The 14,504-nt window shown below is 58.0% G+C and overlaps 1 protein-coding gene across 1 annotated transcript in view; it reads left to right on the top strand.

The window, feature by feature from the left end:
* TAB1 (TGF-beta activated kinase 1 (MAP3K7) binding protein 1) overlaps positions 1–14,504 on the top strand; it is a 28,749-nt gene that overhangs the window by 1,286 nt on the left and 12,959 nt on the right. Inside the window, exons 2-10 of the mRNA XM_051962012.1 lie at positions 6,961–7,097; positions 7,582–7,735; positions 8,749–8,835; positions 9,263–9,401; positions 9,767–9,880; positions 10,384–10,495; positions 10,846–10,990; positions 12,401–12,623; positions 14,052–14,208. Coding sequence (XP_051817972.1) covers positions 6,961–7,097; positions 7,582–7,735; positions 8,749–8,835; positions 9,263–9,401; positions 9,767–9,880; positions 10,384–10,495; positions 10,846–10,990; positions 12,401–12,623; positions 14,052–14,208 — 1,268 coding nt within the window. The remainder of the gene's footprint in view (positions 1–6,960; positions 7,098–7,581; positions 7,736–8,748; positions 8,836–9,262; positions 9,402–9,766; positions 9,881–10,383; positions 10,496–10,845; positions 10,991–12,400; positions 12,624–14,051; positions 14,209–14,504) is intronic.

Genomic DNA, 14,504 nt, shown 5'->3' on the forward strand with positions numbered 1-14,504 from the left:
CATTGGTTCGCCACTTTTTTTTCTCTCAGGACTTAATCTTTACATTCTTAAAAATTATTGAAAACTCCCCCCCTCAAAAAAAAAAGTTTTTGCTTATATAGGTTGTATCTATTGATATTTATCACATTAGAAATTTAAACATTTTTAAGAGACTTATTTTCATTTAATAATCAATTCACTACATATTGATGTACATTTTTATGAAGAATAACTTCCAAAACAAAAGTTTTAATGGAAAAAATGGCATTGTTTTACCTTTTTGCATGTTTCTTTAACTTTTGGCTTCATAGAAGACAATTAGATTCTTCTCTCTTCTTCTGTATTCAGTTGATTGCAATAAGTTGTTTTGGTTGGAGTAGATAAAGAAAAGCAGCTTCATGTGGAGATGTGGTTGGACAAGGGAACAGTTTCTGAAGAACAGTTTTAGGTTTTTGTGGATATTCTTTGAGATTATACCCAAACTCAACAAATGGTAGTTGCAACGTGGCTCCTAAAACCAGATAAGTGAACTTTTCATCCTCTTGTTACCCTAATACCCATTGATCTATCTTGTGTTTTGAAAGGAACTTTTACTCAGGTTGTAACCTCTCACTTTGGTCGTTTGGATAACATTGGTTTACTGATAATATAATATCCCAAAGTCAGATTTGTTCAATTCACCACGTCTCTCATCCAAAGTGTTTAAGTACCTGGAAGCTGTCAAATTCATGATGACAGATTCAAGTTTTCTAAAATTCTATTTTTTTCCCTTAAAACTCAAGTTTTATCATTGGCAGCATATACTATCATTCATTCTCCTTGAAATGACAGGTTTGCTCTATTCATTTTTGAGAAAACATTTGCTAGTTGTCCAAGTCTGAATAACCATAGTTTGTGGGTCTTTCTTTGAAGTAAAAATGGCAATAGAGAAACAAGGGGTTCACCCAGTTTCACAAGTGCCTTTTCTTTCGATGGCCACTGCCCTGGGGTGTGGTGCAAACAAGGGTTATTTGTGGGTGCTCTTGCTTTCCTCACATGCGGCATTAAAAATGTGTACTCAAAGGTCAAGATTTGATCAGATTAATAATTTTTTTTTTTTTTTTTGCTTCAAGGAGGATATTCCTAAGTGAAACTGACTTTGTTCTCTATTGTGAATGTAAGGCGGGAAAGAACATGGCAAATAGGCTGGTGCCACTGCCCCTGTCTGTGCTGCGGTACTGGCACTTTTACCCACCGTGGTCTTTGTACAGTTGATGCAGATGTCAACTCAGTTGTACTGGTATAAATCATGAGGGTTCCTAGAACTTGTTCAACGCTAGAATATTTCAGCACCGTTTATGTTCGTGGCCGAGCATTCGTAGGAAAGTTCTTTTGTGATCAGGTGGTCCTCATGCTAGATAAAGATAAGCAAAGCAGCAAGTCTAGCCATGTCCTTAGGTTTGTCTGTCTAAAAGGCAAAAGGACAATTCTGCAAAAGAGGTAGGAGCTCATTCATGTCCTCTGCTCACTCTTTAATCCTTGCATCTTGTTGCCTCTGGAAGACTCCACTTCACACCTGTGAGAGAAGGAGAATGAAAAAGGCAAATGATGTCTTAGTACTATTATGAAATACTTTAGTTTCATGGACCTCCCGAAGGTGTCTTGTGAATCCCCAGGGACCTCAGACCCCCTGTGAGAACTGTTGATCTAAGCCAAACCTTTGTGCCATATTCAGGGAAATGGGCCAAGGAGGTTCCTTGATTGGCACAGACCTACAGAGTTTGGAGAGGTGGGATTTGGACTCAGGCCCTCTGACTCCAAGGAGCATGCTTTCACTCTATGGAGTCGGCCACTGGGAATGTTTGAGAAGTTGAAAGTGGAGAAAAGCTTGTTCAGTTGATAGGATGTTCTTAGGGTCAGACAGCAGAGCCAAGTTTGATTTAGATAGCCTTCCCCAACTGGGCCCTCGGGCTCCATCTGAAAATGAAGGCAGTGAGCTAGAAGATCTCTGAGGTCCCTTCCGGCCCTAACTCTGTGGTGCTTTATGGCAGGACCCTGTGTGTATTCCTCTTTTGAAGAAACCTCCACTGTTTGGGTATTAGCAGGTGCAGGGTGACACACATGCTGTTGTTGGAGCTAGGGGCCACTAAATGAAAGCATCTGGGCCTTTTTTGAGCCAGTCTCTGCTCTTACCTGGTGATGGTACTTTAGTATTTCAGGAAGGCCTGAGTTTTTCCTCTACCAGTGTAGAGTTCAGCCTCTAGCCAACCTTCAGGAGTTCCCATGGCCTAAAAGAATTCATCACCTGTGACACAGAGTCATGGGTTAAAGTTTGAAAAAAGCCTTACAACCCCTCTATTTATGGACGAGGAAGTTATATCCCCCATTGTATCTTGTCCAAGGTCACAAAGGTGGCGAGAGGCAGAACCAGGATCTGGGCCTCTCAGGCCTTAAGACTTCAAATTCACTGCTCTTTCCACTATGTCTTTTCTTTTTGAAAAAGTATGTTGACTTTAATATTTTATTTTTTCCTAAGTACATCTAGAAGTGATTTTTAACATTCACTTTTTAAAATTTCAAGTGCAAAATTCCTTCCTTTCCTCCTTCCCTCCGTATTGAGATACAGATTATATACATGCAGTCATATAAAACATGTTAGTCATGTTGAGAAAGAAAACATAGATTTAAAAAACCAAGAAAAATACAAAGATTTGCATTCAGACTCCATTTCAGAAACAGTGTTCCCTGCCACTGGAACGGGAGTGTGAGGACCCCTGGGAGGGCGTTTAAGAGTGGTCTTCCCTACAGGTGTGACTGGGGTGAGGTGCCCTGGCCTTCCTATCAAGTCCTAGCTGTAGGTGCTCTCAGGGCTAGAGCACTCCTCTCTTGTAGGCTCCCTGGGGTAACCTCAGTGTATTCCAAGCCGGGTTTTTTTTAAGGAATCTGCAGAATTTGGGTTAGGAAGGGGGATGGGAGTGGGACAGCAGGAAGAATTGCGATTCTGTAAAGCTCCTGGCCTGGAGCTCCGTCCCCATGCTGATGTTCATTCCTCTTTCCACCTTTCTTCCTCCGCCCCCCCGGCTGTCTCTGAATTTGGGGTCTTCTTACACACACCGAGGTGCCACGGACTTGATGTTCCCCACCTCTGCCGGTCAGGCCTTTGGGTAGCGTGGCCTTGGGCTGATCAGTTCTGTAAGTGACGCCTCCTGTGGTGCCCCCTGTGGCTCTGTAGGGGGGCGGCCACCAGCGGTGACATCAGGGCTCCCCAAAACAGCGCGGCTAATGGAGATGTAGTTAAGGAGGGGCCTCTGAAGTCGACATTTGAGGAGGCGATCTTCACTCCCGGGCGTGCGGGCTAAAAGCCAGCTGCTTCACAGTGATCCCCATAGCTCAGAGTTGAGTTTGAAATCTTCATTTCCCAGAGAGATGAGACAAGGAAGCCAGAGAGGTAAAATGGGCTGTCCACGGTCAGGGGCAGGGCTCCATCAGCCGGGGTCTCTGGGATCCGGGTGCATCTCTGCTGGCCCAGGCTCTGGCGGGGAGGACTCCGGTGGGGAAGATTCTGGTGGGGAGGACTCCGGCGGGGAGGACTGAGGGAACCTCTGGGGAACAGTCCCATTTCTTGGCCCATCCTCTGCCTTAAAACATGACTCCTTTTTAAGTGAGCTTATGTATATTTACTCCCTCTCCCGCTCATGTGTGACAAGACTATGATTAGGAGACTCATCATCTCTTTACACATTCGGAAGCACACACACATACACACACGTCAGTTTGTGCTCGGGATGTGAGGATATTTTGTATGTGGGCTGGGGTGAAGTGGTGGGTTTGTGTGAATACATGTGTGGAAAATAGAAGAGCTTTCCCAAAAGTATTAAGAAATTTGAGAAAGGGGGGAAGCCAGAAGCCACTTTGGAGCCTGTAGTAGCTATAATAAAATGAGAACTCTCAGTTCCGTCAGCGTCAGGGAAACTGCCCTGTGCCCTGGCCCAAGGCTAGGTCTTGACTCGGACATGTAACTTCTGGGGCTACTTGTCCTTCTCCCAGCCCAGTCATCGTTGGGGGTGGAGGAAGGGCAAAATGCCGGCCATCCCCATCAACCGCCACACCCACGAGAGGCAAGCCAGCCTCCCTGAAGCCGCAGGGCACCCTGGGAGAGAGAGGACGCAGCCAGGGCCGGGCTGTGTCTCCCCACATCATCTCTCCTCAGACCCTAATGGAGACAGCTCAGGAGCCCGAGCCCGAGAAGCTCGGGGAAGGGTGAGAGCACCCACCCAATGCCCTCCGCCACCTTCCTGGGGCGAGAGCGCCTGGGCTGCGGGGACAGCTCCAGCAGACCCAGAAAGGACACGTCTCCCAGGTCCTCGGCCCTCGTCTGCAGTCCAGCACCAGAAAATGATGTGACTTCATCGTTGGCAGTGACGTTAAAGCGACCATCTGCTTTGCCCTGGCACCCTAAGGACCGTGGGACGTGCCCGGCTCACTGACAACTGAAACCTTCCCCATTTGTCTCCGCCATTAGAATGGGAGCTCTTTGATGGAGACAATTTGGCTTTTCTGTTTGTATCCCCAGTATTCAGCCCAGTGTCAATGTCTAATAAATGCTTCGTTTATGCTTATGCTCGTAGGCCCCTCGCGTGCAGCTCTTCCCCCAGGCTTCCCTCCTCTCCCTCTTTCTGGCTTTTCAGATGCCCCCCATTCTGTTTAGCCCAGACCCCGTGTTACCTGTTCTTTTGTGCAGACTCTGCTTCTTTCAGATGGATTTTCCATCCCATGACGCCATGTATGGGCCCCACTCTGCTCTAGGGAGCATCTCGTGTCCCCTGTTTGTGTGCACGTCATGTCCCCCTGACCAGAAGGAGGAGTTTCTGAAGGCAGGAAGCCCGTCTTGTGTTTTGTCTCCCTCGGTACTTAGGGTAGCGTGGGTTCTGTTAGTCTGTTGGGCCACAGGGACTGGGTCAGCAGCCGACGAGCCCTCTGGGAGCTTGGGGAAGCAGCGTGTCCGTGTCCCTGTGGAAGCTGAGGAGGGGCTCTGGCAGCGGGCAGAGGTAGGAGAGAACCATGGGAATGGGCACTCCGGGTGTGGAGGTCTCGGGGAGAACGTCCGATGGAGCAGCCGCGAGAGTGCCCGCTGGGCACTGGGAAGGGGGGGCTGTTAGTGCCGGAGAGAGAGGCTCCATCCTGCAGGCTGGAGGCAGCTGCTGCCCCGGGCAAACCAGAGCTTTTAGGAACGTGCTTTAGTACGGAAGCGGCAGAGTGGGGAAAAGCGGGGTCACCCTTCAGGAGCGATGGGGGCCGTGGGAACTGAGAGAGGGCCGGCCATTAGAGACTCCATGAGTGGAGCCACTAAGATGTCCCCAGTGTAAAGGGGATGGAAACTTATACCTGTGCGTGCTTTATCGCCCCGCCCACAAAGGCCTCTGCAGGCTGGACCGGCCTCTGCAGGCTGGACCGGCCTCATTGATTAGGGAAGGGCCGTGTGTTGGGGATGGGCCCGCGGCGTCCCTGGCAGCTGCGGAAGCCAGCAGGGTCTCCGGGCTGCACACGGGGGCCAGGGTCCTGGCAGCAGGGATGTAGTGGTCGGGTGTCTCTGCTCTGCGTCCGCCCCCTCCGGAGTCCGCAAGTGGTCAGGACCGTGAAGTGCTCTTTCAGGATCACAGGGTCTCACCCGGGCTTGGTGACCAAAGTCTGAGTTAGTTACCACGGCACAGAATTAGCTGGACACAACCACCGGCAGCAGTAAACACGGGGCCTTTCTTCGGGAGTGTCCGCCACCCCTGCGGATAAGGTGCAGCAGCGCCGACTCCAGCTACCAATACTGGTTAAGAAAGTCTGTTGAAAATCGGTCGTCAGACCGCTGATTCTCAGGGCCCAGTGTGCCCATTCTCTTGATGACTTACTACAATTGCAGTAGCTGCTGGGGGGCCGGCTGCCCCAAGACATCCTCCATTCAGCCACTAGAGAGATTTTCCTAAAGTGCAGATGTGATAATGTGTGTCTCTCCCTCCCCCATGCTCTGGACACTTCAGTGGCTCCCCCTCGCCTCCTGGATCAAAGACAAAGTGCTGTTTGGCATTCAGAGCCCTTTGACTTCTCCCTTCTCCCCTCCAACCTTCCCAGTCTTGCACCTCCCTCCCCACACGTCCTCAGATCCGGCGACCCCATGATGGGACCCTTCGGCTCCTGGCTCCCACACGTCCTCAGATCTGGCGACCCCATGATGGGACCCTTCGGCTCCTGGCTCCCACACGTCCTCAGATCCGGCGACCCATGATGGGACCCTTTGGCTCCCGGCTCCGGACCTTTCCTCTTAGGTTTCTCCGTGCCAGGAACACCTTCCCTTCTCTGCTCTGACTGTGGACCCCCCCAGCTTCCTTTAAGTCCCAGCTAAAATCCTCTATCCTAAAGGAGCCGTCCCCAACTCCTCTCACTTCCGGGGCCTTCCCTCCTTAATCATCTCCTTGTCCTGTCTGGGGCTTTTTTGCACACGCTTGTTTGCTTGTTGTCTCCCCTGTAAGCTTCCTGCCCTCGGGGAGCGGCTTTGGCCCTTTTTTATATCCCCAGCACTTAGCACAGGGCCTGGCACCTGAGAGGCCATCAGGGTTTCTTGATTAATCACTTGTTTGACAGGATTTTCCATCATTTTCAAACTTCTGGATCTTTTCTTTCCCCCTCCTCTCCCCCATTTCTCTTAGGTTGAAAGTTTAGCTTTGCTTGCTTCAGGTTTGTCTCTTTTGAAGCTCCTGCTTTTCTAACGTACCCTAGCCACAGACCCCAAGCCGGCGTTTGTACAGAGACCTTCCTGCACAGTCTGAGGTGCACTAAAGAGCAGGTTCATCCCTCAGAGAGCTTGTCGGGCCGTCGGGGTTCGTCTGTCCATCAGAGTCATTATTTTGAAGAGGGGCGGGAGATGTTCACTCCTCTGGGTTTGTTTTGGGAAGAGGACGACCAGGCTGGGTCATGGGAGAAGGGGGTGTAGCTCTATTGTCTCGTCTCCCCCAGGAGCAGCAGCCCAGTTGGACCGACGACCTGCCTCTCTGCCAGCTGTCTGGGGTCGGCTCTGCGCCAAACCGAACCTACTCCGCCGACGGCAAGGGCACTGAGAGCCACCCGTTGGAGGATAACTGGCTCAAGTTCAGGTGAGAGGCGCGGGGCTGCTGTCCTGACTGCGCGGGGGGCTCCCAGCCCATCTCGTGGCTTCCTGTCAGTGAGCCCCCCAGTGACGGTGGCTGACCCAGCATGGGGAGTCCCTGCGTAGCCTCGTGTAGCACAAGGGCCCCCTGGAACCTGCCCAGGGGTCTCCCGGGAAGGAACAGGGTGGGGAGCACGGACCGTGCAGCTCAGAGCACCTTCGAGTAGGACCCCCTCATTTTACAGAGAAGGAAACTGAGGCTCGGGGAGGGTGAAGGAGTTAGCCAGGATTACATCGCTAGTGGGAGCTGAGCCCACGGTGGCCCCCGCTCTGCTGCTTCTCAGCGCAGCTCCCTCCTCCCTGCCCCGGGCGGTGGCTACAGCCCCAGAGCCGGAGCGCTCCTCCGCGGCTGGTGTCCCCCGGGCTGGGCGGGCACGCTGCAGTAAACCGCCGGCCCAAACCTCTCCCTCCTGGCTGGCCCTCTCTGTTAGGAGCGAGAACAACTGCTTCCTCTACGGAGTCTTCAACGGCTACGATGGCAACCGGGTGGCCAGCTTTGTGGGCCAGAGGCTGTCGGCGGAGCTGCTGCTGGGCCAGCTGAACGCTGACCACAGTGAGGCCGACGTGAGGCGCGTGCTGCTCCAGGTAACGGCCCGCTGGGCTGCCGGGGGCAGGTAACGCGGGCCGGGGGCGGTCGGCGGGGCCGGCGTCACGTTCCGAGGGAGCACTCCCCAGTGTCGGGAGGGTCTGTGGTGCCCGCCTGCGCCCCGGGCTCCCCGTCTCCTCTGCCCCCTGCTCCTTACCGAGGCTGACCCTCCCTCAGCAGGCGGCCCTGCTGTCCCTTTCCTCCTCACTCTCCCAGTCACCGGCTCCGCCCTGCTTCTGAGCCCCCGCCGCTGAGGACATCGGGAAGGCGTTCCCCATGGGAGGGGTTAGCTGCAGGGGATGCGTGGGAGCGGAGCCCCAAGAAGGGCAGGTTTGGGGGAGCCTGGGAAGGCCCCTCAGCCAGCGGCACCTGCTGTGCTCCAGGCTCCGGGCCCAGGAGAAGGCCGTCCCCACCTTGAAGCAGCTTCCGGTCTCAGAGGGAGACGGCTGACAATAAGGACGCACCCAGGGAAAGGGCCGCTGGCGGGCAGAGGCGGGTTCTGGCGGCAGCGCGGTGCTGACGGGGAACTCGCCACCTGCTCTCCCGCCCTTTCTAGTCTCGGGCAGGTTTCTTCCCTAGATGGGCCCCAAAGCGCTCCTGCGGGGAGTGCTCTCCACAAGCCCCGGAGGCCGTCGCCTGCTCCAGCCCCGCCCCACTTCTCTCAGGGCGTCCAAGGCCCGAGGGATGCTGGTGTCCTCTTCTGGTCACCGGCCTCTGACCCGGAGCGCTCGGCACCTCCCGGCCCGCGAGATAGAGGAGACGCGGAGGTGGCAAGGGCAGGCGGGGTTGGAGGAGGGGCGAGCCCGGCTGCTCTCCCGGCCCCGCTTGTCCCCTTCATTCGGGGCAGGGGGCCTGTGATTAAGTGACCCGGACATTAGGCTCCTCCTCCTTCTGCTACCCCTGAATGTTTGATCGTGCTCGTAGCTGAGCAGAGAATTTGGGAAGTCGGGTCGGGGAGCGCTTCAGACCCAGGACCGGGGCGGCTCTGACGCCTTCCTCTCTTTGCCCCCAGGCCTTTGATGTTGTGGAAAGGAGCTTTCTGGAGTCCATCGATGATGGCTTGGCAGAGAAGGCGAGCCTCCAGTCGCAGCTGCCGGAGGTACCCGCATGCACCCCTGCCCCCACTGTGGGGACGAGCCTGGGGTTCCATCTCCCTGGATCTCCCGCCCCTGTGGGTCCCGGACTCCTCGGCTGTTTCCCATCAGCAGCCTCTCCTCGGGCACAGGCCGCTTGGCTTTTAGAATCTAAGGGCCCTTAGGGGTCATCAGGGAGAGACGGAGGCCCAGGGAGGCCGAGGGCCTGGCGTGGGCTCGCCCGGGTGTCTGGGAGCAGAGCGGGGTCAGACCCCTCCCCTTTCCCATCCCCCACACGGTCTCTCTTGGTGACCCTTGAAAGGCCCTGGGTGGGCGGCCAGGGTGGGTGTGCCGTGGGTGACCAGACTCCGGCCGGCCTCGGCAGCCCCCATGACGGGTCCTGAAGGGCAGCGGGGCTGACGAGCCGCCTCGGGGGCCCTCTCTGTGCTGCAGGGCGTCCCTCACCACCAGCTGCCTCCTCAGTACCAGAAGATCTTGGAAAGGCTGAAGGTGCTGGAGAGAGAGATCTCCGGCGGCGCCATGGCCGTGGTGGCCCTCATTCTCAGCAACAAGCTCTACATCGCCAACATTGGTGAGTCCCCGACGCAGCCTCTGGGGAGGCCGGTCGTGGGCGCTCCGGGCGTCTGCCCCAGGCCGAGGGGAGGGGCGCCCTCTGGGAAAGCTGGGGAAAGCTGGGGGCTCCTTCGGGGGGGAGGGGGGGGGGGCTGCAGGCGTGGAGCGGGCCGTCAGCCGTCAGAAGCTGCCTGGCTTTGGTGTCCTTCTAGACCTCAGTCTAACTTTGTAGTGAAAGGAAGAGAGCCACGGCACCCCGAGTTTGGGGACTGGTCTCTCTCCGTATGGTGTGGGGCAGGCCCCCCCCCCCCCGGCCTGGCTGTGTCCCCCTCCGCTCTCTCTCTCTCCCTCCTTTCTGCTGCTGACTGGCTCTCTGGGTCGCAGGTACAAACCGAGCGCTCCTCTGCAAGGCCACCGGGGACGGGCTGCAGGTGACACAGCTGAGCGCCGACCACACTCCCGAGAACGAGGACGAGCTCTTCCGCCTGTCGCAGCTGGGTGCGTGCCCCCCGCCCCCGCAGCTGGAGGCCGCCCTTCCCTCTGCTAGAGGCTCCGGGGACCCCAGGCCGGGCAGGAGACGGCCTGGTGTGACCAGGGATGCTAATGCCCCTCATGGGGGATTTCCCTTTCTGGCTGATGCCTTTGGGGACCCCCGCGAGGCCCGGGGCAGTCTCGGTGTGACTGGAGATGTTCTCCCCAGTAGCAGCCACCTCCCCTTCCCTCTGCTGCAGCTGCATCTCAGAGGCTCTTCTGCTCTTCCTGAGCAAGGGCTAGACCGTCATTTGCCAAACTTTTTAGTCTCAGGACCTCGTTACACTCTTAAAAATTATGGAGGACCCCAACTTTTTTATGTGCATTACACCTATCGATATTTGAAACAAAGACATCTTAGTATTATTATGAAAATAGGTTTGCCCTCCCAGACCCGTGAAAGAGGGTCCCCCTCCGAGGCCCCAGACCCCATTAGAGGGATCTATGGGATTGTTTTTTATCCTTGGCAGGTTTGGATGCGGGGAAAATCAAGCAGGTGGGGACCATTGGTGGCCAGGAGAGTACCCGCCGGATCGGGGATTACAAGGTCAAATACGGCTACAGTGACATCGAATTGCTCAGGTGAGAACTGCCTCTGACCAGTCTCTGGTCACGGCCTGGATGGCAGGTAAAGGGCACCTTTGGCCAACATGGGGAAGGCCTCTGGGCTGTCCTGTCCAGGTGCTGACCCCGAGGGCAGAGCCCCCTTCCAGCACTGGGAGGAGCAGGACTTGGGGAGGGGGGCAGTGAGGCAGGGGCCAGGCGTGCCGGGCGGGAGGCCCGGGGCCCTCTGAGGGCAGCCCTGCCTTCGGCCTCGTGGGTCCGTCTCCTCCCCCGTTGCATCCTTTCGTTCCGTTTGGGGGATGACCAGCATGAAAGTCTGCAAAGTGACTTCTCAGAATTAAGCATTCCCCGCGGCTCTCTCCCGACAGCGCTGCCAAGGCGAAGCCCATTATTGCCGAGCCAGAGATCCACGGAGGGCAGCCCCTGGAGGGCGTGACGGGCTTCCTGGTGCTGATGTCAGAGGGGCTCTACAAGGCCCTGGAGGCGGCCCACGGGCCGGGGCAGGCCAATCAGGTGAGGGCCCCCCACCTTGGCGTTTGGCCTGGTGCTTGGCAGAAATGCCTCGGGGCGCTGCTGGGCCAGGACCGCAGGGACCCTCGAGCTTCAGGGCCAGGTGATGCTCGGGCCAACTTGGCTGAACAGCTCAGTCCCCCGTGGCCAGCAGAGAACCATGGGAGGGGCTCTTGGAAAATGGGCCTCCTTTCCAACTCTGGACCAATTTTTAAAGCAACACAACTGGGCCCATTTTCCATGTTCTCTGTGGCCAGTTCCCATCCCCCGGCTGGTCTTGCATATTCAGGACAACAAAATGGAACCCACAGCTCTGGGGACAAGGGGGACGTGGGGGACCAAGTAACGGGCGCTTTCGAGGCCTGAGATGGGCAGTAACCAGAAAAGAGAGAAACCGCAGGCCTGTTTGTGTCTGAAAGGCCTAGAGCCCCAGCTCCACTGATGGGCCGTCCCCCTCCCGGCCTGGACTTCCTCATCTGTAAAACGGGCTAATAGTGCTCATGCTTCCTGCTTGAGGAGGAGGCTCCCTGCAGGGCTGCCTGGGCCCCAGCCCCAGGGGCAGCAAAGTTCCCCCAGAGAGTCCAGGGGCAGCTGCTTTACAGCTGATGGTCCTGGGGAGCTCCTGGGGCCCTGGGAGAGGGGGGCACCCAGCCCTGCAGCACTCTGCCCCTCCTGCCACATTGTTAATCAGGCAACCCCTCGGGGCGAGAGTCCTGGGGCTTTAAGCAGAGGCCGGGTATCTGTCCCTGTCCCTTGGTTTCCAGTTATAAAGTGTAAATGCAAAATGTCACCTGAGAATAGTAACCCTCCCTCTCTGGGTGCTTGTTATCTGGTTATCCCTGTGGCCTTGGGATGTGGGACAGGGCAGGTGTTATCCGTTACTGCTGGGGAAATCGGCTGTGAACCAGGAAGGGTGCAGGGAGAGCCCGGGGGGGGGGGGGGGGGGCGGAGGTTGGGGCATCGGTGCCCAGGGGCAGGGCCTGAGAGGGGATCAGTGCCTGGGAGGGATCGGTGCCTGGGGGCAGGGCTGTGGGGGGGCCCTTTGGGGGGCCTTGTTGCAGGAAGAGCCAGTGGGGGGGTCGGTGCCCGGGGGCAGGGCCTGGGGAGATCAGTGCCCGGGGGCAGGGCCGTGGGCCTGAGTTACAAGGAGCTGGGTGGGTGGGGACGGTCCTCCCAGTGAGGAGAAAGCTGGCATTTATATAACACTTACTGAGAACCAGGCCTGTGCTGAGGGCTTCCCAGTTGTGATTTCATTCCCATTTCATAGATGGGGAACACTGAGGGTAAATGACTTACCGGGGCCGCCCGAGGGCAGGTCGGACCCCCGGCGCGACCTCTCTCCAGCGACCACCGGGTCTCTTCTGACTCCTCTGTGCTTGCCGGGGCCGGCACGACCCTCGGGCCCCTTTCCAGGAGATCGCGGCGATGATTGACACGGAGTTTGCCAAGCAGACCTCCCTGGATGCCGTGGCCCAGGCCGTGGTGGACCGCGTGAAGCGCATCCACGGAGACACCTTCGCCAGCGGCGGGGAACGGTCGGCGCTCTGCCCGCAGCATGAGGACATGACGCTGCTGGTGAGGAACTTTGGGTACTCCCTGGGCGAGATGAGCCAGCCCACCCTGACCCCGGCCCAAGGTACGCCTGCCTCAGCGCGGGGGCCGCGCCCGGCTGCCCCCTCTCCTGCCCCTCCCAGCCTCCCTGTGCCTCCCTCGGTTCTGTCCTGCAGGGCCCCCCCTCCCCCAAGCCTGGGGCGATTCCCAGTGGGTGGGGCTTTTGACAGACCCTTAGAAGGTAAAACATCAAGAGGTTCCGGTTGCTTCTCTGCCTGGGGATTAGGGCAGGGTCAGTGACACTGGTGGGAGGCGGGCTCTCCTGTGGGCTGTCTGTAGTGAGCCCTGAGACTGTGAGGGGCCCCCAAAGTGGGGGGGAGCCTGCATGGAGCAGGCCGGACCGGGGACCAAGTGCTCCCTGAGGGGCGCCCTTCGTGGCTTGGGGCCCTGCATTTGGTGCCGGGGGGTCATGGGCCTCCCCCCACTTTTATAGTGGGGGGGTGGGGCAGGGTATGGCACCTTGACCCCTACCAGGCGGGGTAGGGAGAAGCGGCCCTTTCCCAGACAAGGTCACCGGTGACCAGGGCTGATGGGGTGCATGAACCCCGTTACCCTTGGGGTCCCCCCAGCCTGGGGCTCTCGGGAGGAGGTCCCCCCACCTTCAGTAGGGCTTTCCCCTTCCCGCCCCTCCTAGAGCTTACCTGCTTTGCCCTTGTGTCCTGCGGGACCTGTCTCCTTCCAGGAGTGCTTCCCTCCAGAGCCCCGGCCCAGGGTCCCCAGCTCCGGTGGTCCCCAGCTCCGGTGGGCCGCCCTGCAGAGGGCACGGCTGCTGGCTCTGGCCCTCCTTCTCTTCCCGTGACCGGCCCCTCTGCCCTGGCCCCACATCCACCCGTTATTCCTGGTCCAGCTCGGACCTTCTTGGGGATGGGCAGTTTTCCCTTTTGGCCGTGGGCGGTTGGGCATTCCGCCTCGTGGGGGGGTGGGCTGCGCCCCGAGGCCAGCTGGGTGAATTCTCTGCATTTTTGCCCTTTTTGTGAGAGTCCAGCGGCCGTCTGTGGCCACATGGAGGGAGGGCTCGGCCGGCCCACGGGTGCCCCCTCTGACCTCGAGGGGCCCGGCCAGTAAAATGGGGGCATCGTTGGCGTGCGTGCGCGCTGTGAGAACTGTGGGTGCCCGGGCTGGGGAGCGGCCATTTGAAGAGCAGCTCTTATAACCCCCCGATTTTCCATCAGCGGCGGCTGGGGTTCCAGTCCGGCTCGCTCTCCTCCTCCCTCGTGTTCTTGGTGGGTTCAGTGGTGGGTGTGAAGCCCCCGCCGTGGATAGGACCCGAGGGGCCACACTGAGCCCCATCCTCCAAAGCTACCCGCAGAAGCCGGGGGTGGGGGGCACAGAGGTTCTAAGTGGGTGCTGTGGGAGACGGAGAGAGGGCGTTATCGGGAACCGCCGGGGAGCTTCCCCCAGACTGGGGGCGGGGGCGCAGTGAGGGCTGACCCACGGGGGGCTCTTGTTCCAGGAGGACGCGTGTACCCCGTCTCGGTGCCGTACTCCAGTGCCCAGAGCACCAGCAAGACCAGCGTGACGCTCTCCCTGGTTATGCCCTCCCAGGGCCAGATGGTCAACGGCGCCCACAGCGCTTCCACGCTGGACGAGGTCACGCCCACCCTCACCAAGTAAGTCCCAGCTGGGCTCTCTTCCTCAGAGACGCCCCCCTCCCCCCTGGGCGTCTGCTCCCCCCATCCCCTCTGACCCCGTAGTCCCTGGGCTGCTGCTGGGGCCGAGAAGGGCTGAGTTTCTGAGAAGGGAGCCTATGGGGAGGGCATTGAGAGGGCAAGGAGGCCCGACTTCTCCCCATTGTGGGCTCCTCCAATGAAGGGTCTTCCACGAGCCTGTCGAGGGCGCGAACTGGGAGGCCGGGGGAAGCGGGGAGGCTGGGGGGTCCAGGGAGGCTGGGGGGCCCAGGGAGGCT

The sequence above is a fragment of the Antechinus flavipes genome, chromosome 5, assembly GCF_016432865.1.
Source record: "Antechinus flavipes isolate AdamAnt ecotype Samford, QLD, Australia chromosome 5, AdamAnt_v2, whole genome shotgun sequence".
In the NCBI taxonomy this organism is placed as follows: Eukaryota; Metazoa; Chordata; class Mammalia; order Dasyuromorphia; family Dasyuridae; genus Antechinus; species Antechinus flavipes.